General features: G+C 40.3%; 2 protein-coding genes across 5 annotated transcripts; one reads left to right on the top strand and one right to left on the bottom strand.

Annotated features, from left to right (window-relative positions):
* Positions 1–30: 30 nt before the first annotated feature.
* shkbp1 (SH3KBP1 binding protein 1) lies at positions 31–13,434 on the top strand. The gene is made up of 17 exons (XM_084717724.1): positions 31–200; positions 1,481–1,534; positions 3,434–3,479; positions 3,572–3,704; positions 4,674–4,754; positions 4,904–5,071; positions 5,153–5,243; positions 6,135–6,325; positions 6,585–6,700; positions 6,883–6,970; positions 7,106–7,222; positions 8,459–8,629; positions 8,740–8,895; positions 10,240–10,336; positions 11,146–11,330; positions 11,483–11,585; positions 11,980–13,434. The coding sequence occupies exons 1-17, from the start codon at positions 142–144 to the stop codon at positions 12,713–12,715; spliced, it is 2,592 nt and encodes an 863-aa protein (XP_084573850.1). The 5' UTR covers positions 31–141; the 3' UTR covers positions 12,716–13,434.
* A 2,839-nt stretch (positions 13,435–16,273) lies between these two features.
* Positions 16,274–27,205, bottom strand: esrrd (estrogen-related receptor delta). Of its 4 annotated transcripts, XM_084717723.1 has the most exons (8): positions 26,125–27,205; positions 24,193–24,526; positions 23,277–23,430; positions 22,184–22,300; positions 21,510–21,620; positions 21,267–21,428; positions 20,911–21,183; positions 16,274–17,981 (listed from the first exon to the last, which is right to left on the bottom strand). In XM_084717723.1, exons 1-8 carry the CDS (start codon positions 26,178–26,180, stop codon positions 17,743–17,745), a joined length of 1,446 nt encoding a protein of 481 aa, XP_084573849.1. In that variant the 5' UTR covers positions 26,181–27,205; the 3' UTR covers positions 16,274–17,742. The 4 variants fall into 4 exon arrangements, with proteins under 4 accessions (XP_084573849.1, XP_084573848.1, XP_084573847.1 ...); XM_084717722.1 differs by having other exon boundaries at positions 21,267–21,620; XM_084717721.1 differs by lacking the exon at positions 16,274–17,981 and having other exon boundaries at positions 20,108–21,183.
* Positions 27,206–27,991: the final 786 nt, after the last annotated feature.

The raw sequence follows: 27,991 nt of genomic DNA, 5'->3' as shown, positions 1-27,991 counted from the left end.
CCGTGTTTTCAGTCTTGCCCTCCTCTCCGCTCATACAGGAAGTCAGCTTAACAACAAGACCGGAAACAACTGAATTTAGCTTGAAAATGGATTAAAACAAACGGTAAAATAGTAGTTTTGGATGCGAAGCTCTCTGAACAGATGATGTCCAACACGGTGAGGAGCGGAGACATCATCCACCTGAACGTTGGAGGGAAGAGGTGAGACACCGGGGAGAGGAGCGGGGAGAGGCGGGGAGAGAGGCGGCTAACACCGGCGAGCCGCTGCTGCTGAGACAGAGCCCTTCATTACCGTCACACCACATTACAACTGCGTTTTTAATGAGTTTTATGAGTTAAAATCTTTTAGAACAACACAGACTGCAACACATGTTCGTCTCTGTAACAGAGAAAAACTCAAAACAACTCAACTTTAGCTGCTTTTAACGCTTTATTGTGTTTTTCTTCAGCAGAACTCTATTTATTGTTAGTTAGCTGGTGTTAAGAAAAATTAATAATTTGATAATAACTTAACGATCCAGTTTTCAGCACACAGTCATGACAGAGAGAAAAGCGAAGAGAAGGAGAGGAGTTTGTGTCCGATAATGGAAGCATGAAATGAACCACCGACGAGAAAACGTAAAGCTACCTGAATCCTGTGATAATATTATGTTACTATTCTGTGTTAAATACACAAATAAACTATGAATAAGACTGTATTTGTGACGAGTTTTAAAATTGTGTTTTATTTGCGTTTAAAGTGAAGTTCAGTACTGTGTCCGATAATGGAACTCTGGTTGGTCCACAATTATAAAGATATTTTATTGATCCCAAACTGGAGAAATTCTCATTAGTTAATATACACGTAAACACTAAAAAGAGAAAACTAGGTTAAAAAATTGAATATCTGAGAATATAGAAAATATATACGAAAATAAACAACACTAAAATATAAAAATATATAAGGATACACTCCACCAAATCGTAGATTCGTAGAAAACTAGATTACCACAACACTGTACAAAAATCTAAAAAAGAAAGACAGGAATAGAATAACAATTATACACATAAGTCAAATAGCAATGAGACTGAGGGGGATCTGAGATGAAATGTGCAAAATAGCTAGTTGATGTGCAAGAATAATACTAGTAATCTAATATAAATATATATAATAATAATATCAAGATAATGATTTTTCTGACATGTCAGCTCATTTCAGAGACGTCCAAACATGTGAAAACAGGTAGAGCGCACAGATGTATGTCCATTCTCAACCAGTGATCAATCTGCCAATAATTTTTCCAGTAATCGATAGGTTGATTGGTCCATCAAATGTCAGAAAACGGGAAAAAAATTAACCCCGTCACAATCTTGTCATTTGAGAAATCAGTCCACAGACGCGAAAACAGGTGGAACATACGGACACACACTTCACTGCAGCTCTAATTTATCAGCCTCCGTATTTTCACACATAAACAAAGATGATGTTTGTTTGTTTACAGGTTCAGCACCTCCAGACAGACTCTGACATGGGTTCCTGACTCCTTTTTCTCCAGGTCAGTGAGGAACACACACACACACACACACACACACACACACACACACACACACACACACACACACACACACACACACACACACCTCATGTCACCAGTTTTATGTGACCTTAATTACTGACAAACACATCAGTGAAATAAACTGTAAAATCAGATCAATATCAGAAGTGAAACTTCATGTGGAGGTTTTTACTGTTAATGTTGGATACTGAAGAGTTATTTTAATAGAGGAACACTATGAACAAAAAAACTGCATAGAACCAAAAGTTGTTTGGTTTGTGCCAAATTTAAAAAGTGTCTCATCTATGGAGTCATAGGAGCAACATAAAAGAATAAATCTGTCAAAGAAAAGGAAAATAAATAAAATAAAAAATACTAATTTTAAGCCTCTTCATTTATTTTTATATTTAGTTTTGAATATATTAGCCTATATATTTATACAAATATTTATTTTGCATATAAATTACATTATGTTTTCTGTTTATTCTTTTTAGAATTCCTTATGTATTTATTTTTATATAAAGTCATCTTTTATCTTTTTCCTTCATTGTTTTTGCTTCTCTGAATGGCCGAGCTCTCAGCTGCCATCCTGCCCACTATTTGTCTTTATTATTTCTATTTATATTTCCAAACTCAATTATTATTTTATTTGTTCCTCTTCATTTTTTTTTTTTTTTTTTTTTTTTACAGATTTATTCTTTTATTACAGCTCTGTGACTCTGTACTGAGCACTTTGTTGTAGGTGTGGAGTCTGACTGTAATCAAGGACACACCCTGAGTTTGGAAAGAAAACGTCCAGTGTCCAACCAGGCGATACAAGATTATCAACATACTAAAGTTTCATATTGGTCCATATCAATAATTATTGATCATATTGATTGTGATTGACAACATGTTGGAAGCAGCCAGTGTGATAAATTAAGCAGATCTGCAACAATTCAAATCATATAATTGATTATTAATTGATTATTAAATTAATCACCAGTTGTTTTGATAATCAATTAATTGATTTGAGTCAATTTTATAGACCAAAAAAGTTAAAATGATCAGATTTCAGCTTCTTGAATATGAATGTTTTTTGTTTTTTTTTGTTATTTTGGACTTTGATCAACATTTTTCAACATTTTATGAACCAAACAACTAATCAATTGATCAAGAAAATGATTGACAGATGAACTGATGATGAAAATAATTGTCACAGGAAAGACATACGATAATCAACAGATTAATCAGGAATGAAAATAATCAATAGTAGCAGCCCTAACATGAAGTTTGTTTTATTAGCGTGGGGGGATACAGACAAAATCAAATATCTCCATACCGTGATATTAATATGGCACCAATGTTACAGGTATGATTATTGGTACTTTCACAAAATATGAACACAAGGGCTTCACTGTTTGATTTATCTCTTATTCATCAAATGATCTGAACAAACAAATCATGTCAAATTAGGCAAATTACTGCCATTTCTAGACTAATGGTGAATTATTGAATTATACATTTTATGTTGGTTACATTTTAAATCTTTAATTATAACATCCATAAACAACACAATGAGTTTTTTGATCAGTAATCATCAGTAATGTGGATATGAAGCTTAGTGACAAATAATAGAGTCTGATAATTTAAGAAAAACTCGTGCAGCCTTTAAACCAGGAAAAGACTAAACACCATGAAATCCACAATGTAAGATGACATCCAGCCTCATATCATGATATAATATCGATATATTACTGAGCGCTACATGTACCTCTGTTAAAGGAAGCAGCTGTCAGTGTAAAGTTTAATGTTTAATGTGATGATGTAAATCCCTGCAGTCTGTCTGCGTGTGTGTGTGTGTGTGTGTGTGCTGCTGTTACATTCACTGACAGTGGGATATTTTATGTTTCTCTTCAGTCTTCTGAGCGGTCGGATCTCGACTCTGAAGGATGAAACTGGAGCTGTGAGTTCAGACGCTCTCTCTGTTAACGTTTGTTCATTTTAGCAACGTCACGGTCAAATCTGTGTGTGTCTGACCTCCTTTTGTTGCCGTAGATCTTCATCGACAGAGACCCCTCTCTGTTCGCCACAATCCTCAACTTCCTGCGGACCAAAGAGCTGCACCCCCGCTCCATCAACGTGCACATGCTCATGCACGAGGCCGAGTTCTACGGCATCACACCGCTTGGTGAGTGAGACGCACAGAGTCCCACTGACAGGAGAGACAGGAGAGACAGGCAAGACGGGAGAGACAGGCAAGACAGGAGACGCAGGCGAGACGGGAGGGAGAGACGGGAGAGACAGGAGAGACAAGCGAGACAGGAGAAACAGGCAAGATGGGAGAGAGAGGCTACACAAGTGAGACGGGAGATACAGGTGAGATGGGAGAGACAGGCGAGACGGGAGAGACAGGCTAGACGGGAGAGACAGGCGAGACAGGAGGGAGAGACGGGAGAGACAGGAGAGACAGGAGGGAGAGACGGGAGAGACAGGTGAGACTGGCGAGACCTGCTGCAGCTCTAAAGGCTTCACAGAAAATCAACCTGTGTTAAAAATAAAAATGATATTAAAAAGTGTGTAATAAACTTTTTTAAGGGTAACTCACTTTTTAAAAATGACAATAAACCTTATCAATAAATGCTCCTGATCATTTTACTGCCATATCTGCATCACCTGGTATTATCTCAACACATTATTGAAAAAATATACATTTCAGATGCTTTATAAATGAAAAATAAATGTATTTTAGCTGAGTTATTGTCTTTATTTCCTCTCATCAGGAAAAAGTTGACTTCATAAATGAGACCAAATGAGTGCATTTTAATAGATGCTCCCATTTTTCTTCTTATCATTAAAACAATAAACACGTTTTAAAGCCTTTATTTGCAGAACTTCTTCCACAGTCTTTTATTTATTTGGTGACCCATATGACTGTGTTAAAGAGATAGTTTGGATTTTTTGAAGTGGGGTGTTCATGTTTAGAATATTTTCACCATTTTACCTTTCTGTCAGACAGACGTCTCTGACAGGAAACTGCTGAGTTTCTGCTCCATCTGTCAGTTTATTTGTGTTATTTTGCGACGTCTGTGTGTTTGAAGGTTAGTTTGGATTCACACAGTTGGTTTTTCTAATGACAGCCTGTTTTTGTGGTGAACAGTTCGTAAGCTGCAGCTGTGTGATGAACTGGACCGATCCTCCTGTGGAAACGTGCTGTTCAACGGCTACCTGCCTCCACCAGGTACACCTGATACACCTGAGTCCTCCTGACTCGCACAGTTCACAGCTTCTGCAACATGTTTGTGACTGCAGGTCCCGATTAAACAGAACGCTCACTTTATTCACCTCCACTGAGCTTCTGAATGATGTCACTTCCTGTCTGTGTCCCAGTGTACCCGGCGAAGCGTCGTAACCGTCACAGCGTGGCGGGGTCGCAGTTCATGGTGGGTCGAGTCGTTCCTGCGGAGAGAGTGCCGGTCAGACGCAGCAACACCATGCCCCCAAACCTGGGGAATTCTGGGATACTGGGCAGAGCCATTGAGGAGCGGACGCCCGGAGGTAACTGTGGATTATTAAACAACACTTTTGAGTGTTTGTGTAGAAGTATTGTGACCAAACAAAGTTTTCGTGTGTGTGTAGGTCAGGTATCAGACCCCGGCATGGTTCGGATCATCTGTGGTCATCACAACTGGATCGCTGTGGCCTACGCTCAGTTTGTCGTCTGCTACAGGTGAACACTTTGTCTTCAGGATGGTTTACAGGATCCAACATTGACACATAGACAGTATTAAAGTCCACCTCCAGTCATGTCTTAAACAATATAAAATGCTCAGCACAAAGTAATAAATTGAGTCTTATATTTATTTTGTTAAATAAGTTCATATACCTTGTTAAAATGTCTTACATGAAGCCTTCATTCAACAGTCCCCGCCCTCTCCACCCCCACCACTACGTAGCTACACCAGTCACTGTAACTAGCTTCATCCAGCTTCTCCTGTGGATCAGGATTGGTTCCTTGTGTTTGTGACATCATACACTCAGCCTGACTGAATCTGTTCAGTGCAGTTTCAAAGAAAGAAATACTGACACACATGAAAACACATGATAAACACCATGTGGACGTGTTAACAAGGGTAAAAACAGGATTCTGGATCAGCCTTGTAGCTCAGTTGGTAGAGACATGTACCCATGTACTGAAGCTCTCAGTCCTCTGCAGGGGCCGCTGGTTTGACTCCCACCTGTGGCCCTTTGCTGGGTGTCATCCTCTCTCCCTCTACATCCCATCCTTTTTTCACAGGAGTGTGTCTTCAATATAGGTATTGATACAGACTTCATAGTACGTGGAACTTTTGAGTGAATTGACCCTTTAATTGTTTGTTACTGGAGTTGGCATCTATCAGGCTGACCTGGGCATATGTTAATAGATTGGTATCAGCTAGAATAAACCAGTTCTTTACTGCTGCTGCTCTGCTCTGTGACAGTCAGACTTTTATGCTGAAAGTTCAGCTGCATATAAGAAAATAACATGAGTCTGAAGCAGGAAAATAATTTGATCATATGAGAATTTATTGATCTGCTGGTAAAGAGTGAAATTTAAAGAGTGATGTTCTTTGTCTGTCAGGGTGAAGGAGTCCACTGGGTGGCAGCAGGTCTTCACGTCTCCTCGTCTGGACTGGGTGATCGACAGAGTCGCGCTCAATGCCAAGGTGATGGCCGGCTCGCTGGGAGACAATGACAAGATGGTGGCCGTCGCCTCGGTGACGGAGATCATACTGTGGGCCATCTGCCCCGACGGGAACGGAAACGAGATCGGTACGAGTTTTTGACCTGAGTGGTCAGATCCAAAACATCTGAACGATCCTAAAATCTACAAAGAAGCTTTCAGTTTCTCCTGAAAAGCTGATGAAAGTACGACACTGCTGGGAGGAAATGAGAGATTTATTTTTTAAGAAAACATTTAGTTTTTATGCACCGAATAAAACAGTTTTTTCTGTTTCATTAATTTCCTCAAAAAGCTGAACAGACCAGCAGAGAACCGACTTGTGTCTGAGTTTGTGTCTTTGTCCTGCAGGTGTCTTCAGTCTCAATGTACCGGTGGAGGCACTCTTCTTCGTTGGTAACCAGCTGATTGCCACCAGCCACACCGGGAAGGTCGGGGTTTGGAACGCCGTCACCAAACACTGGCAGGTGGGCAGAGTGTGTTTACATGCAGCAGCAGCTCCGTCGACAGGCTGTTGTAACCATTTCAGTGACAGAAGAAGCTGCTTCCTGTCTGATTCTGGTTTGTGCCAGACTGACGGCACAGTGAAAATCAACAGGTCTGAAGTTTTATCAGTATTAATCGTAGCTGTGTGACGTTCTCTGTGCAGAACCAGGACGTGGTTCCCATCAGCAGCTACGACACCGCCGGCTCCTTCCTCATCCTCGGCTGCAACAACGGATCCATCTATTACATCGGTGAGTCGCCTGGATCACACACACACTCACACAGAAATATCTCCTGAGTAAAAACCAGTTGAGATCTGTATGAACTCACTGCTGTCCCTGATGTTTTGTTTTGTTTGTTTGTTTGTTTGTTTGTTTGTGTCTCAGATGTGCAGAAGTTTCCACTGAGGATGAAGGATAACGACCTGCTGGTGACAGAGCTCTACAGAGACCCGACTGAAGACGCCATCACTGCTCTCAGTGTTTACCTCACTCCAAAAACCAGTAGGACCTGTTTACAGTATAACATACTGCTGCTGTTATCACGCCTCTGTTACTATGACGACCACTGATTAAGACTGGGTACCAAACTACAATATTTGTTTTAGTAGTTTAGAGCAGCATTTCAAAAACTGTCAGGAACCAAAAGCTGAATTTCTCTGAAGCTGAATATTATTTAGAGCTGCTCGTAGGTTAAAGAGTAAAAGCCTGTGAGATGTAATCAGTGTAGTTTCAGTGTGAACACTGGTAGAAACCTGAGGATGAGTTAGACTTTACTGATGGAAACAAGGCTGTAAAAGTTCTTGGACTGTCCCTGTAGTCAACCTTGTCAGTCAGTGTGCGTCACAGTTACACGGTTTGTCTGTCAGCTCATGTTCTCTGTGTGTGTCGATGAACATGTCAGCTGATCAGTGACAGTGATGTCAGCAGACATGTTTTAGATCATTCAGAAACCTTGTCTCCATGATTTGTCCACCAGAGGGCGCTTTATTTACACTGTAAAATGTCCTGCTCACTGAATATCTTGTTCACTGTATTTTCTTAAATGGCTCTTTATAAAAATGATTATTTTAAATATTTATGTTGAAAAAAATAACAGAATATTGTCCAATTTGGAAATGATGAAATGTTGTTTTCTTAGGATTTTAATTCATCACTGTTGTAGCACTGAAGTGATTCTTACATTCTTCAGTAGTAAAAATGTGTAGCCTTTTGTTTTTTTTCTTTCAGGTTTTATAATTTCATTAACTAATTCTTGATCCTGTCACAATCTTATCAATTGAAAAATAGTTCCAAACATGAAAACAGGTTTGGACCTATTTTTCAATTGATATTTTTCAACTATTGATCAATCTTGCAGTCATTTTTCCACTAATCAATTAGTTGTATAAAATGTCACAATATGTTGATCAGAGTCCAAGATGACGTCCTCCAATGTCTTATTTTGTCCACAACTCAAAGATATTCAGTTTGCTGTCAGAGAGGAGGAAAGAAACCAGAAAATATTCACATTTAAGAAGCTGAAATCACAGAATTAGTTTTTTTCCTTAAAAATTACTCAAACTGATTAATCGATCACCAAAATAGTTGACAGTTAATTTAGTGGTTAACAGCTAATTGATTAGTGGATGTGATGTTGTTTTTTTGACACAGAATGACTCTTTACTCTCCACAAAGTGAAACATGATGCTGAATCAGTGTTTAACCTGAGCCTGACATGTCGATCACGTGACCCATCAGGTGACAGCGGGAACTGGATCGAGATCGCGTACGGGACGAGCTCTGGGACGGTTCGGGTCATCGTTCAGCATCCGGAGACGGTCGGCTCAGGGCCGCAGCTCTTCCAGACCTTCTCTGTCCACCGCAGCCCCGTCACCAAGATCATGCTGTCGGAGAAACACCTGATCTCAGGTACGAGTCTGACGCACGCCGGCGTTTAAAAACACATGTCACGTGGTCACATGTTCCCCCAGCTGCTCGCTGTGTCTCTGATGTCTCTGTGTCTGTCCTCTGTCTGTCAGTTTGCGCCGACAACAACCACGTGCGGACGTGGACGGTGACTCGGTTCAGAGGGATGATCTCCACCCAGCCGGGCTCCACGCCGCTCACCTCTTTCAAGATCCTCAGCCTGGACGACGTGGACGGACATGGAGGCTGCAGCGCCGGGACAGAGATCGGTAGGAAACATTCACCGCCACTAAATCCAACTAAATTAAAACTGTGAGTATGGAGTAAGGTTACTGTCAAAAGATTTGTGTGCACATAAAAATTTGTGCATATATTAAAAATGTGTGCATGTTAGTCTATAGTTGTGCATAAATAAAATTTTGTAAACTCTTGTTTAAGTCAAATCATGCATAGATTATGTAGTGTATATTTTCTCTGTGAGAATACAACTCATAAAGTTACAACTTTACTAAATAACAAATACAGATTGCAGTTTTATGAGTGGGTTTCCTTCATTCTTTCAACCGTGAAATTACTGTCAAAACTACGTCACGAGGTCACAGACATTATGTATCGAGTGGAAGATAACATCGATTCTACAAACTGTGCATGTGTGAAAGATGAAAAGGCTCCGCTCTTAAGCTAATTATTGTCCTAGCAAGGTTGTTTATGAGCAATATAGCTTATAAACTGAGGGAAGACGTTAAAAATGAAAAGTAACTGAGGTGTATGTTCGTAAAATCAACGAACGAATCCATATAATGAATAAATCTAACATAGTGTTTCAGCCATAGACATATATACGTACATGCTGCATTGAGCGCTGAATCATACGTTGACGCCGCCGCCATATTGGATGTGGCAAGAGCAAATGGAGAAGATGCTTCATTCATTCATGGAGAGTGGCAACACACAGAAAAAGCTGTGCAAGACCATTCTTTTCCAAGGTTTTTAGCTTACAAACACACACAGATATACATACATATACTGAACATATATACATGTATCTATCTGTATGGGGGGGCATTGATGTATATTTATTTTAATGTAACTTTATGAGTTGTATTCTCACAGAGAAAATATACACTACATAATCTATGCATGATTTGACTTAAACAAGAGTTTACAAAATTTTATTTATGCACAACTATAGACTAACATGCAGACATTTTTAATATGTGCACGATTTTTTATGTGCACACAAATCTTTTGACAGTAACCTTACCCCATATGTGAGCAACAGTCTAACTTAATTTATATCAACTAGAATCAGTTTATCTCAAATAAAAATCATCTAAAATTCCCTTTAACACAGAAAAAATGGAAAAAAAAAAACAGAAAAGAGATTCACAAAAGTTGACTTCAAACTGCTCACACTCCTTTTTGTTCATTTGTCTGTCAGGAGATAAAAACCAGCAGAGGGAAGTGATTTGAGAGAAATGACCTTTTAAATTTACAGGGATCCACTGTAATGCTGCTGTTTGTCCAGCAGAGATCACACTGTGAAACAGTTATGATGAGTCGTTTAGGTCAGAGGGGTCAAAGGTCACGTGGTGTGCTTGTGGTGTGTTCAGGTCCATACGGAGAGAGAGACGACCAGCAGGTTTTCATCCAGAGAGTCGTCCCAGACACCGATAAACTCTACGTCAGGCTGTCGTCCAACGGAAAGAGGTGAGAGACGAAAACACAGAACGTCCACTGGAACAAATTTTATTTATTTTCTCCATAAGATGATAATAAAGGAAAGTATAAATCCTTAATAAATTATAATCAAAGGTAAACGGAACCCAGTACTTCTCCCCATCATACATCCAAATCTACAAAAATACAAAAAAAATCCTCCATAAACAACCACACATATATATAAAAGTATAAAATCATAGTGAATTAGACCCACAACAAGCTGACAATAAACAATAATGAAAGAAAAATAATTACTCAGAGCAACAGAGAAACTTTTGGTTTTGTCCACAAAGTCAAATCAGTTACTTCAAATTTTAGAAAATGAGCTGTTTTGATAAAAATTGATTGGCTCATAAATCCAAACAGATCGACGAATCAGAATTCCTTTGATAACTTTAGATCATTAAAGTCTGTCGATGATGAGACTGATTTTCAGGACGAGTGGCTCAAAGGTCTGTGAGGAGTTCACAGAAATAAAAAACAAAACTGAATAACAGTCATAAAAGTTGACGTTTTTAAAGGAGACTAGTTGAGAAAAGACGCAGGTGAGAGAAAAAATTCAAAAGGTGAAAGAGTCCACACCAAGCTGTTTTCAAGTTAATTGTAAAAACCCACCTGTCAATTTTGTTGGTTTTTCAGCACAAACACTTTTAGAGGAGAAAATGAGACAAAGACCAAACAATCAGCAGGCAGCCGGCAACACTGCATGACCACTAATGACCTCGTCCATTCTGATTTCTGATAAAACTCTTTTGTCTGTTTGTCTGTCTGTGTGTGTGCGTGTGTGTGTGTGTTAGGGTGTGTGAGGTGCGTTCAGTGGATGGTACGTCCATCACAGCCTTCATGGTCCACGAGTGCGAGGGTTCGAGTCGTATCGGCTCCCGTCCTCGCCGTTACCTCTTCAGTGGTCACAGCAACGGCAGCATCCAGATGTGGGACCTGACGACCGCCATGGACATCGCCGGGAAGGTCGACATCAGAGGTCAGTCTGATTCTTCAAGAAATTCATCATTCACTGGTGTCCACATACAGGACACAGCTTTAATTTAACTTTAATTTAACTCATGTATGTGACTGTTGCAAGCTCTGTGATTGGTCAGTGAGTGATGAGGGCTCTGATTGGTTGTGTCACAGCGCTGGGCGGGCCAACAGAGGAGGAGCTGCTGGAGCTGTTGGACCAGTGTGACCTGGCTCTGACCAGAACACCTGACAGCACACCGAGAGCCTCCACCTGCAGGTACACACACACACACACACACACAGACACACACACACACACACACACACACACATACACACACATACACACACACATGCGCACACACGCACGCACGCACGTGCACACACATACACACACACACACACACACACGCACGCACACACACATACAGACACACACATATACACACACATACACGCACACACAAACGCATGTAGATTTTAAGATCAAGATAAGTGAAGTTGGGAAATAATATTTCTGTTTAATCTGTGTTATTTTCTGTGTTTTTATGTTTAGTATTTATTTCTGTTCCTTCACATATTTGTTCTTCACATTTAAAATAAATCTTTTGTTGAAAAGCAGCGTTATAATGAGGTAAATCTTGTTGATCATGTGACTTCCTGTCCTCCAGTCTTCACTCTCAGCTCAGTGACGGCTTCAGGACGGAGCGTCTCCACTCTGCAGGAGGACGAGGAGCAGCTGGAGCCTCGGGATCGTCTGCATCGCTGTGCGGCAGCCTGCCCCGACAGGCCCCGCCCCCCGTGCCCCTCAACAAACCTGTCAGAGACCCCACCCTCTCAGCTGGACCGGGACCGCCGACACTTGCCATCCCCGCCTACTCGCACAACAACTCCCCCTCCAGCCCCCGCCTCAGACACCCGGACAGAGAGTTGGGGTCAGTCCGCAGGGGCAGCTTCGTGGAGCGCTGCCAGGAGCTCGCCAAGGGCTCAGAGGCAGCGGCGAGCTCTGGTTTTGGGTCAGAGGGTGTGAGGCGGAGCTTAGCGGTGTGCAGCGAGTTAGAGGCCAGATTTGGCCTACGGACCCCCACCACCTTCTCTGTGTCGCCCACCACACGCAACTCCCCAGGAACACCTTCATCACTGTCATCCACCGCATCATCCTCATCCTCGTCACACCGTAGGGCCACGCCCACCTCCCCAATAAGCCCCACCCCACCTCCACCCCCAGCTGCGAGCCCGAGCCGCACTCAGGCGCCTGTCTCACCTCGTCGCGGCGCTGCGGCGTCTCCTGTGATGTCTCCTGCTGATACTCAGGCATTGCCTGAGAGCGCAGCAAATCCGGACAGCCCCGCCTCCACAGGACCGCCCACCAGCCCCAAACCACACATGAACGAGACCAGCTTCTGATTGGCTGCTTACACTCGACTGACGAACAGACGAGTCGATCCTGAGAGCTGATTTCAGCAGGTTTGGATTTTTATCATCGTGTCGAGACATGAAGGCCTGATCAAACAATCAGCCATCAAATGTTCTGTTGCCATAGCTACCACACGCTGGTCGGTTACTTCCTGGCTTCCAGTTGATCAGATTATGACAAACTAACTTTCTAACGTCAGGTGAGAAAATGAAGCTGAAACAGAAAAACACACAGCTGAACTGTGTTACTGAAGCTGCGCTGATCAATAATTCTGCATAATCAATACATCACATGACTAATTGTCATGTTAAAGGGCTCACTCACATCTGAACATATGACTCGACCATTTTCTAAGCCTCACTCCCTTAACGACCGTCGCTAACTGACAGTTTACAGCGATAACGACGGCAGATTCAACAAAAATAACTTTATTTCTAGTAAACGACCGTCGGTGTTGTCGCCTGAAATGAACAGATTGTATCAGCTGTAGCTAGCTAGCTTATTAATTTAACATTAGCTCCTTGAGTTGGTTGTTTTTCTTTTTTACCTCAGATGGAGGTTACATACATGCTATCATGCTAACAGCTAATTAACCCGACATGTCAGACGGTTTGTTGCACAGAACCATTTAGGACGTTTTCGGTTTGTGAGGGGGTCATACCAGAAAAAGTTTAAAAGCCACTGTACTAATACAAGGCCTTAAAAAGGTCTTAAAATCGTCTTAATTGGATTTGGTCTGAATTCACAAGTAGGAGCTCCAACTTTGAGTGACTTTTTCTAATAGGAGGAGGGAAAATTCTGAGCTCAGATGATGTTGTGAATGCAGCATTAGGTCATTAATGATGACTAACTGGTCTCTTGTTTTAGAAAGGGTCAACCGTAACATTAAAAAGTCAAAAGTTTTCCACCATGTCTCAGCATCTGCGTCAATGTTAGCTTAGCTTAGCCAGGTAGTGATGACAAAATCTGCTCGCTGCAGTCTTTTCAGTCGATTGTCGGCTGGAAATGAGAAGCTGCTGTTGATTTCTGTCTGAAATCAGTGACACCTTAAATAAATTAGCTTTTGTTATCGTTGTAAAGTCTCCTGGGAACCAGACGAATCTGCCGAGCTCCTGTTTTCACACATTTAATTACTGTTTGTGGATTAGAGTGACAATGTCGGGCTCTTAAAGTGTGCAGGTGTGACAACAGAAAGATTGACAGGTTAGTAACAGTAACTAAGCTGGGCGGGGCTTAGTGGGTGATCAGCTGTTAGCATCTCTTTGTAGCTTCTAGTTTTGGTTTTGTAGCACATTTGGTGACTGTGGTGAATCATCCAGCAGCTCCAGGGTGAAAACAGCTCCATCAGCTTCCTCTTCTTCCCCCAAGTGACAGAAAACATGAGTTACTGCAGCTTTAACTGAAGCGCTTTGTAGCTTTTTATAACCAACAAAGAAGAAAAAGTTTTGTTCCTGTTTAAAAAAGTTTGTATAGAAACTAAACTATTTTTTAATTAGTATGTTTGAAATCCTCCAGTTCACACTGAGCAACAAAAACATGTCATCTTCAGCGAGCTGAACCTGAACGCCCCACCGTCGTAGCCAATCAGGTTTCAGCTCTGATTTAGATCTCTAATTTTCTAAATGACCATCTGATCTGTAACTCATTATTTTACTAATAATTCCACCAATAATGTCTCGGAAAGAAACAAAATGAGAGGGGAAAACATGAACTGCTCCTTTAATCCCCCAAATAAATATCAATTTATTATTGGAAACTTTTTTTTCTTAATATTTGTGTAATTTAATGTTTGGCTTTGGATAAAATTATCATCATACTTTCATACTTGTGATATATGATGGTGACACAGATATTAAACTGAATTCTTAAATTCATCCAGCAGAAACCCTGAATTAACAAAAATATGAATTATTGTCATATTATGTTGTTCTTTCCAGGAAACTTACAGGGAAATTATCAGGAAAATCCAGATCTGTAACATGAAGTTTCTAAGTTGCAGGAAGCAGCGTTTCTTGTGGCGTGTTCCTCCTTTAATGTGATGTCATTTCCTGTTGAAACCAAGTCATGGACCATCCAAACATCCTGTTTGTAAGTTCACAGTTATTGAACTGATTTCCATCACTGGTGTCTCCTGCTGTCGTCTTACTGCTGTCAGTGTTTCTTTCATGTTCGTGGGGCTCATTTCACTTTATTTTACCAAACATTTTTCTTCACACATGTAGGAGTTTTCAGCATTAAACCTTCAGTTTGTATGTTTGTAATATTTATTCTCTGGTTGTTTTCATTATCTGTTCTTATTTTCTCTGTACAAGTGCAAAAAATGTCTGTTAAAATTTAGATGTTATTTTGTCTCACCAACATCTGAAACATTAATTAGCAGCTTTTGTTTTAAAAGTTATTTTAAAATCCAAAAACATGATTTATAAACTGGATATCTGTCGGCTTTTAGTTCTGAGAACATTTTCCATGAAATAACTAAACAGTTAATAATTCATTAAAAAAAAAAATAAGCTAATAAGCTTTAGTTGCAGCTCTAAAACATCTGCTGTTTTTCTTTAAGAATTTGGTCATGTGATGTCGATTTTCTGACATTTTACAGACAAGATCCATTTGAAAAAGAATCCTGAGATTAATTAATTATTAGTTGCAATGAAGTTTTTTATTTAATAGAATTTTTTGTAATTTAAATTATTTTCTCTCATTTGGATTCCCATGTCTCCTACGACCTGTGAATGCAGCATTTGTGGCTCTGAACTGTTCATGTTTGTTTGTTAAATCGACTTCTGTAAACAGCTCATAGTGAATGTAGGTTTTTAATATTTCTAAAAGCTGTTTGATAACTCACATCGTTTGTATAACCATGTTTCTAAACAGCTTTTCTAACAGTGTTTGTATAAAAGAAAAAATAAAATAATTGACTCATGAAAACTTTTTCTTTTTTTTTTTTTTTATTCCAAAAGCTTTTAATGACCCGGACACATTAAAACTAGAGACAGAAAAACTAATCAGCTGATCGATAACCTGAACTGTCAAAAAAATATTCCACAACATTAAAACATCCATCACTGTCATACAATTGCCTCCTAAATTGCTGTTGCTATGGTAACCAGCACATCGTTAAGGTAAACAGTTCAGACAAAAACATCTTTGTTTACAAAAATAGATGGAAAATCTAAAACTTTATGAACATTTGTCCCAGTTATGATGATGATGATGATGATGATGTGAAACAAAAGTGAGTTTGTTTGTCTTCTGTCATGATCCTGTCCTCTAAACCCCGCCCCCAAGCAGCGATTGTCCAACCATAGCTTAGCAACAGTAGGGCAGTCAAGCTTCAGAGTTTGGCTGCTAGTGTCGTTTTATTAAATCCAAAAATCCAAAACACTAGAGCAAAAGTTTCAGTAACAGATTAAATATTTAGTTTATCTGCTCTGACATAAGCAGCTAGCATTAGCATGTGTGGCTAACTAGCTTACCTCCTACAGTGGTAACCTGTTTCAAGAGATGAGGGCACTTCATCAGCTTCAAACTTCACAGAGATGCTGCACATTGTTTTAGCTGTAACTGCAATGATATGACCTGGATACAAAATTTATTTAAAAAAAATATTTCATGGTTTGAAAATGACTCAGAACGTTCTCATGTTCTCACCGTGTTCACACCTTCTGTTCAGAATCACCCTGAAACTTGCAAGGCCAATGATGGCATAGTATTAACCGTTTGGGACGGCTCTACGTCATAAAATATACATTAAAAAGAACGTTAACGTCCTCTAATCAGAGGTGGACGGACACTTATTTAGCATTTTTCAGAATGATGTAGTGGGTGGACTTAGGCTCAGACCTGGTAGGTGGAGTTACAGTTGAACAAAAATGTGTGAGTTAACAGGGTCTGCGGATGTTTGAGGACGTCAGAATTATGTTCCTGTTCTTTGCAGACGATGCGGTTCTGTTTGTTTCATCAGACCGTGAACTTCAGCAGTCAGGATGAGAGTCTCCAAGTCTGAGGTCATAGTTCTCTGCTGGGTGGAAGTTTCTGCAGTTTCTGCCTGAGATGAAGGAGTTCAAGTATCTCAGGATCTTACTGACCAGTGACGACAAAATGGATTATGAGATGGACCGGCGGGTTGGTGCAACGTAGCACCAGAGCATTGTGGTCCTGATGGAGCTGAGCCAGAAGACAAATCTTTCAGTTTACCAGCCAATCTACGTTCCAGTTCTCAGCTGTGGTCTGGAGCTTTGGATCATGACCGAAGGAAGTTTCCTCCATTGGGTGTACAGCTGCATTTCCTTTGAATCAAAAGCAAACCTTTTCCACCGACATGGAACCAGCCCAGTTCTGGTTCTCGCACCTGATTCTGAACCATTTCCACCTAAGAATAAACTGGTTCAGACCCTGAAAAGTTGGTGGGAACCCAAAAAAACAGCAGGTTGCCTTTGGGGGACCAAACTGGCCTTGTCATATTCTATAGGTCGCTCTCTATTGGTATAAACACTGTAAAAAAAAAACTGGGTAGCACCAAGGTTCCAAGAACAAAACCAGTTCAAGAACCAGTGCTTATTCGGTGGAAAAGGGCCCAAGACAGTTGAGATGGTTTATCATGTGATCAGGGTCCTCCTGACAACTTCTTTTAGAGGTTTTCAGGGTTCATCCAATTGGTCACAGACCCAGAACTCACTGGAGAGATAATTCATCTCATTAGGTGTGGAAACACCCAAGAAGGAGCTGGAAAACGCCATTTTTTGCTAATAACAACGGTACTAAACTTGAGCAGGACCTCATTGTCCTGGGAGCTTAATTTAGACCTTTGTCCCTCCAAAGTCCTGAGGAAAGTTCCAGCAGTGAAAACGCAGCTGAAGATGGTTGATTATCAGGTTAAAGTCAGCAGCTCTGCAGAGTCTCGTTTGCCAAACGCAGTTAAAAAAAATAGCAGTAATTTTAAAATTCTAGCGTTTCAGCCTCAGTCCGTCCTCTCGTGATGATGATCCCGGGCTCAGAAGAGCAGTCAAAGAGGACTTCAGGCCTTGGCGTCCAGCATCTCCAGCAGCAGTTTGTGGAGTGGGACGCAGCGGTGGCGGTGCAGCCGGAGGAACGCCTGCACGGCGCGGTCGGCAGTCTGTCGCAGGAGAGGGAGGCTCATGAGCAGCCGACCCGCCCGGTGCTGCTCTCTGCGGGACGACTCGTACTCCTGCAGGGCCTCGTGGAGCTCGTCCTGGAACCTCTGCACCGAGTCGGGACAGTCCACCGGGTCGGCATCTGACGAGACAGACAGACGGAGGACATGAGGACACTTCATTCAAAAGCTGTACTCAAGTACAATTTTGAGGTAATATTTTTTCTTTCTTTTAGTTTAGTCTATAGATCACAAGATTCCTAGAACTGTTTTTTTTTATTCCCTGCTGATATCATCAGTTAAAGGGACAGTTCAGATTATTTGAAGTGTGGTTCTATGAGGTTCTTCTCCACAGTCAGTGTGTTACCTGCAGTATCAGTTTAAGTGTACACTATATTTAAATATTTTCACCTCTTTATCTTTCTGTCAGACAGACTTTTCTGACAGGAAACCACTGTTATATAAGACAAATATCACTCTCTACAAACCAACCGAAAACTACACTGACAAAATCAGTCATTTCAGCTCACAGAACACAGGAGTTGTTGGTCTGCTGCTGCCTCCATCTGTTTGTTTGTTGTGACTTTGTGTGACTTCAGTAAATCTTAACATTTTAAAATGCAGAAGTAACAGAACGACACAAATAAACAAACAGATGGAGGCAGCAGGAGACCAACAACTCCTGTGTTCTTTGAGCTAAAATTAGTGACTTTTTGTGTGGTTGGTTTGTAGAGAGTGATATTTGTCTTATATAACAGTGGTTTCCTGTCAGAAAAGTCTGTCTGACAGAAAGATAGAGGGGTGAAAATATTTAAATATAGTGTACACTTAAACTGATATCGTATTTTCTTTAGGTGGGCGTTACCATCTACTGTAGGTGATATACTGACTGTGGAGAAGTACAAAAAAAACAAACTATCCCTTTAAATCTTCTGTCTTTTGTGAATAATATACAGTTTCTATTGTTTTGTCTGTTAGGTGTTTTTGCACTTTTATTGTTCCTGTTATAATTTTTCCCTCGACCACAGAGACTGGACTGTACTCTGAACTGTTGAGAGTCACAGAGACGCCATCAGACCGTCGAGTGGGAGATATTAAAAAAAAGGTCAAGGTCAGCCTGTGGGTGTTTGTTCCACACACACAGACGAGCATCTTCTTCTATTGTGTCGCGTATTGATGTTCAGACAGTTAACACACTGTCTGTGTGTCCTCCAGCAGTCAGTTAACAGTTTATAGATCCAGAACCGAGTCTATCAATACAGTTTATTGATCCGAGGCTCAGACAGTGGGAGACTGACCAGACTTCAGCTGGGAGGACCAACTAGTGTCCCATCATGCACTGCTGCAACAGGAGTGTGTTATACACAGCCAGTCAGATGTTATTGATCAATGCTAACACAGTGCTGAGAGTCCACTGTTAGCATCGTTAGCATCAACAACAGCTGACCCCACTAACGTCTGTCAGATATTTATCTTTGTCCTCTGTGCCACACATCATCACCTTCATCACCAGGAACACACACTGTGCTTTATTCTGACTCAGTCCAACACACACACACACTCCATCCTGCTGCCACAAATACTCACCAGAGCACTAAATGTGGACTTATCCGCCGCTGAAAACAGTCCCTAACAAATGCAGCGTTTGATAAAAACTGTAGCGAGCAGCACAACCTTTTAAATTAAACTATTTATCTGTGAGGTGTTTTTAAAGATTTATATCTTCAGACCCAAAGACAGGAAGTCAGACAGCCCTGAGACACGGACTGACATGAGATGAGACGTTCAGAAAGTTATTAAGACTTTTTTTAAAACATGTTTTAAAGTCTCCTGGATGCAGTCTGATGAGGTTTCTGAGGATATATTAAGAACAATCCAGTAAATAAATCTGATATACATGACTAACATATGTAAAGTACTAGTCTGCATGTCCATGCATGTCTCACAAATATGTGCTAAAATATATGATGTATCTATAACTTACAAACATTTCAACACTTCCCTCTCATGCCTGTTTTACATCCGTATGGATCAATACACTGATCAGGTGGTGACAGCTGTTATGAGTTTGAACATGAGATTTATTAAGTCAAATATAAAATGACTTCAGAATTAGATGATTCAAAATAAATCACTGCCCCCCACCCACCCCCGGCTAATCAATACTGTGAAGCTTCAGCTCCCAGCCTCTGATCAATATCAATAAACACTCCTCTGGGATCAATAAATTCAGACCACCCCCCCCCCCCCCCCCCCTCCATCCCAACCCCTCCATTTCCCCCAAATCAACCCCCAGCTTCAATTCTTTTATAATTATAAATCAATATGAGAGTTCCTGCTGCTGTCTGTGTGTCAGGATCCTCACTGCAGACCCTCCGTCACCTTTTTGTCTCTTCATGACTGTTTTGTGGTAATTTTGAGTCTTAATGGGAGACCAAAGAAGAAAAAACAAAGTTCTGATACTCAGATCTTTTCTCAGGTTCAGGACTTTTCTCTCATCTTTAATTTTAGACAAAAATACACAGGTTTTACTGAGGATTATTGAGTTGGTAAAGACCAGTTTTATCTTTTAAAATGTTTTATATTTAATGAAAATTCTTCATCTATAAAGTAACTGAAGCTGTCGGACAAATGTAGTGGAGTAAAAAGTACAATATTTCCCTCTGAGATGTAATGGAGTAGAAGTAGAAAGCTCAGTCTGTCTCACTGCTGCCAAACTCCATTCACATTTTACTCAATTTAACATATAATAAACATCTGCTCCTCCTACAAGATTATTAATGATTTCATCCGACTCATAAACAGACACTGACTCCTTCAGCAAACATTCGGCATTAATTTGAACTCTGATTAACGTGAAACAGGCAAATAATAAGTTATTATTTTTAGACCACAATAAAAATTGCAGAGGACACCACAGCTGCAGTGCTGGTGAGAATATTTTAACATGTTTCCTTGATCTCTGATGACGTATCGTGGTCGTTTTATGATTTATGACAGTAAATATATCACAGATGTCTTTGTGTGTGTGTGTGTGTGTGTGTGTGTGTGTGTGTGTGTGTGTGTGTGTACCTGAGTTAGCGAGGGCCATGGCCTTCAGGGTCACCACCTCCTCGGGGCTCAGGTTCATCGCCTGGTATTTGGCTGTCAGGTGACGCAGCGCCTCGTACAGGTCAGCCAATCCCGCGTCTCGACATTGAGCCTCGTCCAGCCGCAGGTTCCCAGCGAACACGAGCTCCTCCCCTGCCGCACCCTGTGACCGCCAGGCCACGCCCACCAGCAGCGCCTCCATCCAGCCGCTCTGCAGCAGCGACATCTGGTCAACCAATGAGAGGCCAGAGAAGCCTACGAGGGAGGCGGGACAGAGCGGGTGTCACTCAGGTGTGTCAGTGAAGACTTTGATATCTGAGGGAGGTCTGAGTGCGTACCTGGGATCTGTTTGGCCCACCCAATCAGAACCAGCAGCTCCCGGTTCAGAAGGTCACAGAGGGTCAGCAGGGTGCGCAGGCTGCTGTCATTGGTCGAATTGTCCTGATTGGCGGCCAGGGGGGCGGGCTCAGTCAGCAGCAGATGGGAGATCACCTTGTTTCCTGAAAGACAGACAAAGATTAAGTCACATAGTAAAAGTTTGTATGAAAAAAAAAAACATGAGAGTGAACGAGTGAACTCACTGCTGGTGACAGGGTGAGGGAACGCCGGGGTTTTACTGTAGAAACTCAGTCCTGTCTCCACCCGTCTCTTGTACTTCTGTCTCCCTCCTCTCACTCGGTCCATACGGACACCTGAAGCACAGAGACAGTCCACCATCACATCACATTCTGCTTCCTCTACTCCTCTGTCCTCTGTCCTCCAGAGACATCTGACCCACGCCCATCCAGGTCTGAGGACAGCGGAAGGTCTCAGAGGACAGAGGAGACACAGGTGTCTCCTTACTGGATAGCAACCCGAAATCAGAATCTGTTCAGTGATTGGTCAGAGACGTCACATGACTACAAATGATGCAGCCAGGACTTTTTTTTTTTTGACTCATTGTGGTTGTTTTTTCGTCTCTTGTTAGTTGTTTTGTGTCTTTGCAGTAGACTTTTGTTGTTTGTTTTCTCTGTTTGTAGTTCTCTGGTCGTTCTTTGTCTCTTTGTGGCTTTATGGTCATTTATGTCTGTGATAACTTTTAGTCTCTGCCAACATATTTTGTCTGTAGTTGTTTTGTGTCTCTGTAAACTTTAACCTGAGCTCTGTGACTCTCCAATAAGAAATGTTAACAGCCACTCAGAGGTTCAAACACACTGCAAAGCCTCATGGGAAGTTTCTCAGACAGACTGATGGACAGACTGACGTCCTGACGTACCCTCTCTCATCATCCCGGCCTGGAGACATTTCTGGAAGCGACAGGCCTGACAGGCTTTCCTCCTCCTCTTGGTGATCTCACACTCGTTCATCACTGGGCAGCTGTACTCGATGTTACCTAGGTAACCACAAACAGGAAGTACGAACAAGAGGGTCAGTGACATCACACTGAAAATGGTAATAAATAAAAATGGTTAAAATCATTAAAATAGTACAAGATGATAATAAATCAGTTAAAAAGGGTTTAACAGTCATCGAGGTTCTGATCAGATTTCAGAATTGATTAACTGAAACCAGAGAATCAAACTTTAATCTTCCTGATGTGCAAAGAATCTAAAATATAATAAAAATATTCAAAGAAAATACCTCAAAATTGCACTTATAAAAATAAGACTTTTAAATGTGGATATTTAGATGTGTTGATATTATTTTTTATTATTATTTTTTATTATTAATTATTAACATATGTTCTCAGTTTGAGTCAGCTTGTGTCCCTCTGTCTGTCTGTCATCATCCTGTTTATTCTCACAGAAATCTATAAAAGTCTGTCTGTCCCTACTGTCCCCTCCTGTCCTGTCCTGTCCTGTCCTGTCCCCCCACTGAGGCTTAAACTGCTGAGTCGTGTTAACAGGATATTGATGTACTTGAATAATTGTACTTAGTTACTTTCCACTGCTGACATGAGGTCTTTGCTTCTAAAAACTAAAAATTAAAAATCAAAGTCCTCTCTGTGTTTCTGTAAATATCTGACACACTGGTCTGTGCAGATGATCAGATGTACCCAATCAATCACTCAATCAATAGCAGCTGATATTTGAGCTCACAGTTTCACACACTGATCAATGCAGAGAGTGCTGCTGTATTGATCAGCTCTGCCTATTGATTATCTCATTTGTCAGCAGGATTAAGGAAAAACTACCGTCGCTGTTTTCATTAAACTTGATGTTTTGGTGCAACAGGAGCCAAAGAAAAACACGTTACAGAAAACTAAAAAATGTTTCTCATTTTTTTTTGTCACTCAGCCTCAGCAGAAGTCTGCGTTCTCCTTCTAGTTCGCTTCTTAGAACACACTCACACAGAGCGGTTCTTCTCACCTTGTATGGTTCTCTTGAAGAACGCCTTGCAGGCCTCGCAGGATGCCACACCGTAGTGATACCCGGAGGCGAAGTCTCCACACACCAGACAGAGCCTCTTCGGCCCCACGGCGCCCATCGGTGTCAGGTAGTCGCCCCTCAGGATGGAGTCCACCTGCAGAGAGAAGAGCTGTTCATCACAGTGTTCATCAGCTCCTGAATCAGGAACAAACTGATTCTGGATCTGCTTCAGTAAATCATATGAAACGTGTTGGAGCTCCAGCAGCAGACTGTCAGACTGTAAACGTTTGACCTGAGGACAAACATTCAGAGGAAATATAAACTTTTTTTAATATTAACACTTTTGTTTTCACTCAAACTGTGAGCATAAATTAATTCTGATTTAACAGCCTGAATGTTGCACAGCTGTGTCTTTGGTCACAATAACATTTTAGACAAATAAAACGTTTGTTTACAAAGAAAATTATGAGTTATAAATGAAATGTTTGACCCGTTGAATTTGTAAAAAATGAAAAGTGATTTAAAATCTGTGACATCATCACAATGTAAAGTCCGTGGGAGGGACACAACAGCACATATTCTTATAAACAAGGTAATAAATAGTCTGCACAGACAACATTAAATCAGATGTGTATTTTAGTATTTAGAGTGAACAATGATTTAGAACATATATGGTTTTTTATGTGATCTGTGGATACAAAAAAGGTCATATGTATTTATGTTATTATTAAGAAAAGGGCAGGTAATCTCAGGTTTATCTTCCTCCTGAAATGGTACGTTTGATGGGGACTATTTTAAGTGGCGGATTAATGCACATTTTGGTGCTCTAGTGAGCATCAGCAGGACGGTGTGTTTGAGTTCGAATCAAAAATAAACTAAACTGTTTAAAATGTAAAAAAGTAAAATAATTTTTCACCTGAGCTGAAAATGAACCCGTCTGTGACATCGAAAAACGCACTGAGGCCTCTGACACCACGGCACCTCCGCCGCTTCCGCCGCTGGAACTAGATCCAGTCGGGGAGTCAGGCTCCGGCACTCCACAGAGGAGGCTGTAAGAGGAAGAGGAGGAGGAGGAGGAGGAGGCCGGGCTGGGGAAGAGGAAGGCCGGGTGTGAGGGGCTCAGAGCGGGCGTGGTGTCCGCGGGGAAGGAGGGACTGAGGGGGGAGGAGTGGAGGAAGGAGGATGGAGACCGAGCTTCATCAGCCAGGGAGGAGGAGGAGGAGGAGGAAGAGGAGGAGGAGTCCAAGGGTCTGAGGAGGAAGAACAGAGAGAGATTAAACATCTGGAAGGCACCAATCAGGAGCAGTGATGAAACAAAGCAGTGATTTTCAAAGTTTTCCTTCAGAAAAAGTTTATAGTCTGATCACCTGAACTGTCCCAAAACAAAATATTGACTTTATTTATTTATTTCTAACCAGACAGCCTCGTCACATCTCCATCCTGCATTTATCTGAATTTATCTGTTCTTTCATTTAAAGGAACTCTGAGGAGGTTTGACCACTAGCAGCGCTGTGGAGTAAAGTTTTAACCAAACAACTGATCGATTATTGGAAAAATTAATGCCAGATTGATCATTAGTTGAAAGACAGATCCAGACAGATTCACCTGTTTTCACATGTTTGGATCTGTCTTTCTATTCAACTGTGGTGGAAAGTAACTAATTACATTTACTCAGGTACTTTACTTCAGATATTTGTTTTTATACACACACACACACACACACACACACACACACACACACACACACACACATATATATGTATGTATATATATATATATTTCCAAAGTTAGAGGAACCATTATGACATGTAACCGAGGTAAATAAACAACTTTCAGGTATTTGTACTTGAATGTTTACATTTTGTGCAACTTAATATTTTGTCCTTCACTACATTTATCTGATGCTTCAGTTCCTTACAGATTCAGATATTGATTATCAGCTACTAAATGATTGTGGATATATATGAAGTTATTGTAAAGTTATTGTTTAATATGTGTCGTTATTTAAAGTTATTTTTCAGTGACGTTCACTGTTTGATTCAATGTTGGTGTTTATTTTTCACCTCGTCCTGCTCGTCACACGCCGTCAAACTTCTTTTTTGAGTTTTACTCATTTTAAAACAAAACACACAATGATATATGAACTGTAATGTATAAAACTGGAATAATTGTTTATGTTTATATTTATATTGTACTGAGTTGTATGTAAAATGGGGACAGTTGATTATATTTGGCTCTTTATGGAAATGGGTGTTTATTAATGAATTATATGAGTTATGATAGTTGAAAAACGGAGTGGGAATAAACAACTGTTTTTTCTTTTTTTTTTTTTTGGTATGTTTGAAAAACAATTTTTCCTTCGCTGTAATTTTTAAACTTCTGTACTTTAAAAACTTCCACCAGTCTAAAAGTACTCAAACTGATCCTGGATCTGCAGAAATGACAATAACCTACAGACAGACAGATAAGTCAGCTCCACAGGCCTGGATGTCGTCCCATATGAAAACTTTTATTTTATAGAACTTTTTTTTGTTTGTTTTAAAGGCAGCATTTTATGTATACAGTTATTTATAATTATATAATTATTCAATACAAATATTAGAAATACCAGTTAAACCAGGTAAATGTAAGCAACCACTGCTAATGATCAATTTCTCTGGTTTTAATGTTTAGTTTTGTTTTATTCGGCTGATATATCAATACTGAATTTTTTTTAACACCAGAATAATGTTATTATTTGGGCCCTAAAATAAACTATTTAAAGCAGCAGAACAAATACAGACAGACACAAAGCCAAATAAAGTTTTGTTTTACATGAATAAAGTTTGATTTGTTGTATGTGTCTCACCGCTGTGGACTGATGAAGTGATCGTCGTCTGTCAGACAGAAATCCTTCAGCTCCATCCTTAAGCACAAACTTCACACCGAGTCGCCTCCAAAATCTGACAAATCCAACAACAAAAACAACAAAAACAAAAAAACACAGTCCTCAGTGGTGCATTCACACACTCAGTTTACAGTCAGGAAAAAAGAGTTTTCTGATGCTACTTTAAGGTTCAACAAAAAAGTGGGAAAAACTTGCAGAAGATGAAAAGTTTCCCTGAACAGACAGACAGACAGACGTGTGGAGCTCGGAGGCGTCTGCGCTCATATTTATCCGTCATTACACAGGAGGAGGGGTTTGGCCCTGAGGATCAACCAATCAGCACGCAGCATCATCACCAGTCTTTACAGGGACTGACTTCTTCTTCTTCTTCTGTCATCTGTATTGATTGGACGGTGACAGATGTAGGCCACGGCCGCCTGAAGCTCATCTGCTGAGCTCCACCTGCAGCTTTAACACACTTCATATCAACATCCAGAGAGAAAACAGCTGATCTGAGGACAGTTAAAAACATTTCATCAGCTCAAGTTCAGACAGACTCCTGACAAATAAAAACAGAAATAAAGTAACTGTCATGTTGATGTTCTGTTTAAATTTACAGCTTCGAACATTATTTATTGTATTATTATAGAATATTTGATCAAATTATTTGTTTTTATGTCGATGATGCTTCGTCCTCAAACACACAGCTGATGGACAAAGAAGATGAACAGAATTATATCCTGGTGTGAATATGTATTCATATATGTATTATTTATGATCAATTCTAAATTAATTGGTTCTGTAAATCTGATTATTTCAGTCACTGAAGGGATCATTTCAATTCATTAGGTTTTTTTTATTTATCCTATTTTGTCTAACTGTAGTTTTTTAGAAGTTACATCATAACGTCTGCATATTGTTGGGAGTATATATTGTGTATTATTTGTCTGTATTATTACACAGAAGTAAAAGAAAGTTTGCTGAAATATTTTCCTCAAACACTAAACTCACAGTCTGACACATCAGGACATTCACTTTTAAAAACTGAGCCTCTTGTTTTTTTTTTTTTGTTTTTTTTGTTTTTTTTTTAGAAAAAAGAAAATTAAAAGGATTTAGTATTTAGAATCTTCTGTATGAAAACTTCAGTCTCCATCGCTGTCCTGCTCTGTTACCATGGCAACCTGTGTGGTTCTCCTCATCCATCATCAGATTAAGATAAAATAAGATATTGATATATTAGCCCCACAACAGGGATCAATTAAGGTATTAGAACAGAAAAGTCAAGAGAAGCATAAAAAAAAGACCTAAATTATAAAAATATAAGCAAGAAGAAATATAAACTATCTAAACAGAAAAAATATAAAAATAGAAGTTAGGAACGCTATATATGGGGAAAATTAAAAATAGGAACAGTTTATACAACATACCCTACCTCACCGAACTGCTCCAGCCTTATACACCCCTCCGCTCTCTCAGGTCAGCTGATCAGCTGCTCCTGAGTTTACCTAAAACTAAGCGTAAGCTCAGAGGTGACTGGGCCTTTGCTGTAGCAGCTCCTAAACTGTGGAATGATCTGCCTCTCCACATCAGACAGGCCTCCTCTCTGTCTGTTTTTAAATCACATCTTAAAACCCATTTTTTTGCTCCTTTTAATTATTAATATGTATATATATATGTATATATGTATGTATATGTGTATGTATGTGCACATGTATATATATATATATTTGTTCAATTTTTTTTTTTTTTTTTATTGCTTTAAACTGTATAGCTGTTTTATGTATTTTAATCTGTTCTTGTATTTTATTTCTGTACAGCACTTTGGTTCACTGTGGATGTTTTAAAGTGC

Source organism: Lutjanus erythropterus, chromosome 4 (genome assembly GCF_056507025.1).
Source record: "Lutjanus erythropterus isolate fLutEry1 chromosome 4, fLutEry1.hap2, whole genome shotgun sequence".
Lineage (NCBI taxonomy): Eukaryota > Metazoa > Chordata > Actinopteri > Lutjaniformes > Lutjanidae > Lutjanus > Lutjanus erythropterus.
Note: the sequence above shows the minus strand (reverse complement) of the source record. Positions and strands in the feature narration are given on the sequence as shown.

Bases quoted from the DNA above. Each gene is read 5' to 3' on its own strand.
- shkbp1 (XM_084717724.1), top strand. From the start codon at position 142: ATGATGTCCAACACGGTGAGGAGCGGAGACATCATCCACCTGAACGTT. The intron at 8,630-8,739 runs GTACGAGTCTGA...TCTGTCTGTCAG, and splicing joins GGAGAAACACCTGATCTCAG to TTTGCGCCGACAACAACCAC. The intron at 10,337-11,145 runs GTGAGAGACGAA...TGTGTGTGTTAG, and splicing joins CTGTCGTCCAACGGAAAGAG to GGTGTGTGAGGTGCGTTCAG.
- esrrd (XM_084717719.1), bottom strand. From the start codon at position 26,180: ATGGAGCTGAAGGATTTCTGTCTGACAGACGACGATCACTTCATCAGT. The intron at 24,527-26,124 runs GTGAGACACATA...CTTCCTCCTCAG, and splicing joins CACTTCATCAGTCCACAGCG to ACCCTTGGACTCCTCCTCCT. The intron at 23,431-24,192 runs GTGAAAAATTAT...TTCTCTCTGCAG, and splicing joins CGGGTTCATTTTCAGCTCAG to GTGGACTCCATCCTGAGGGG.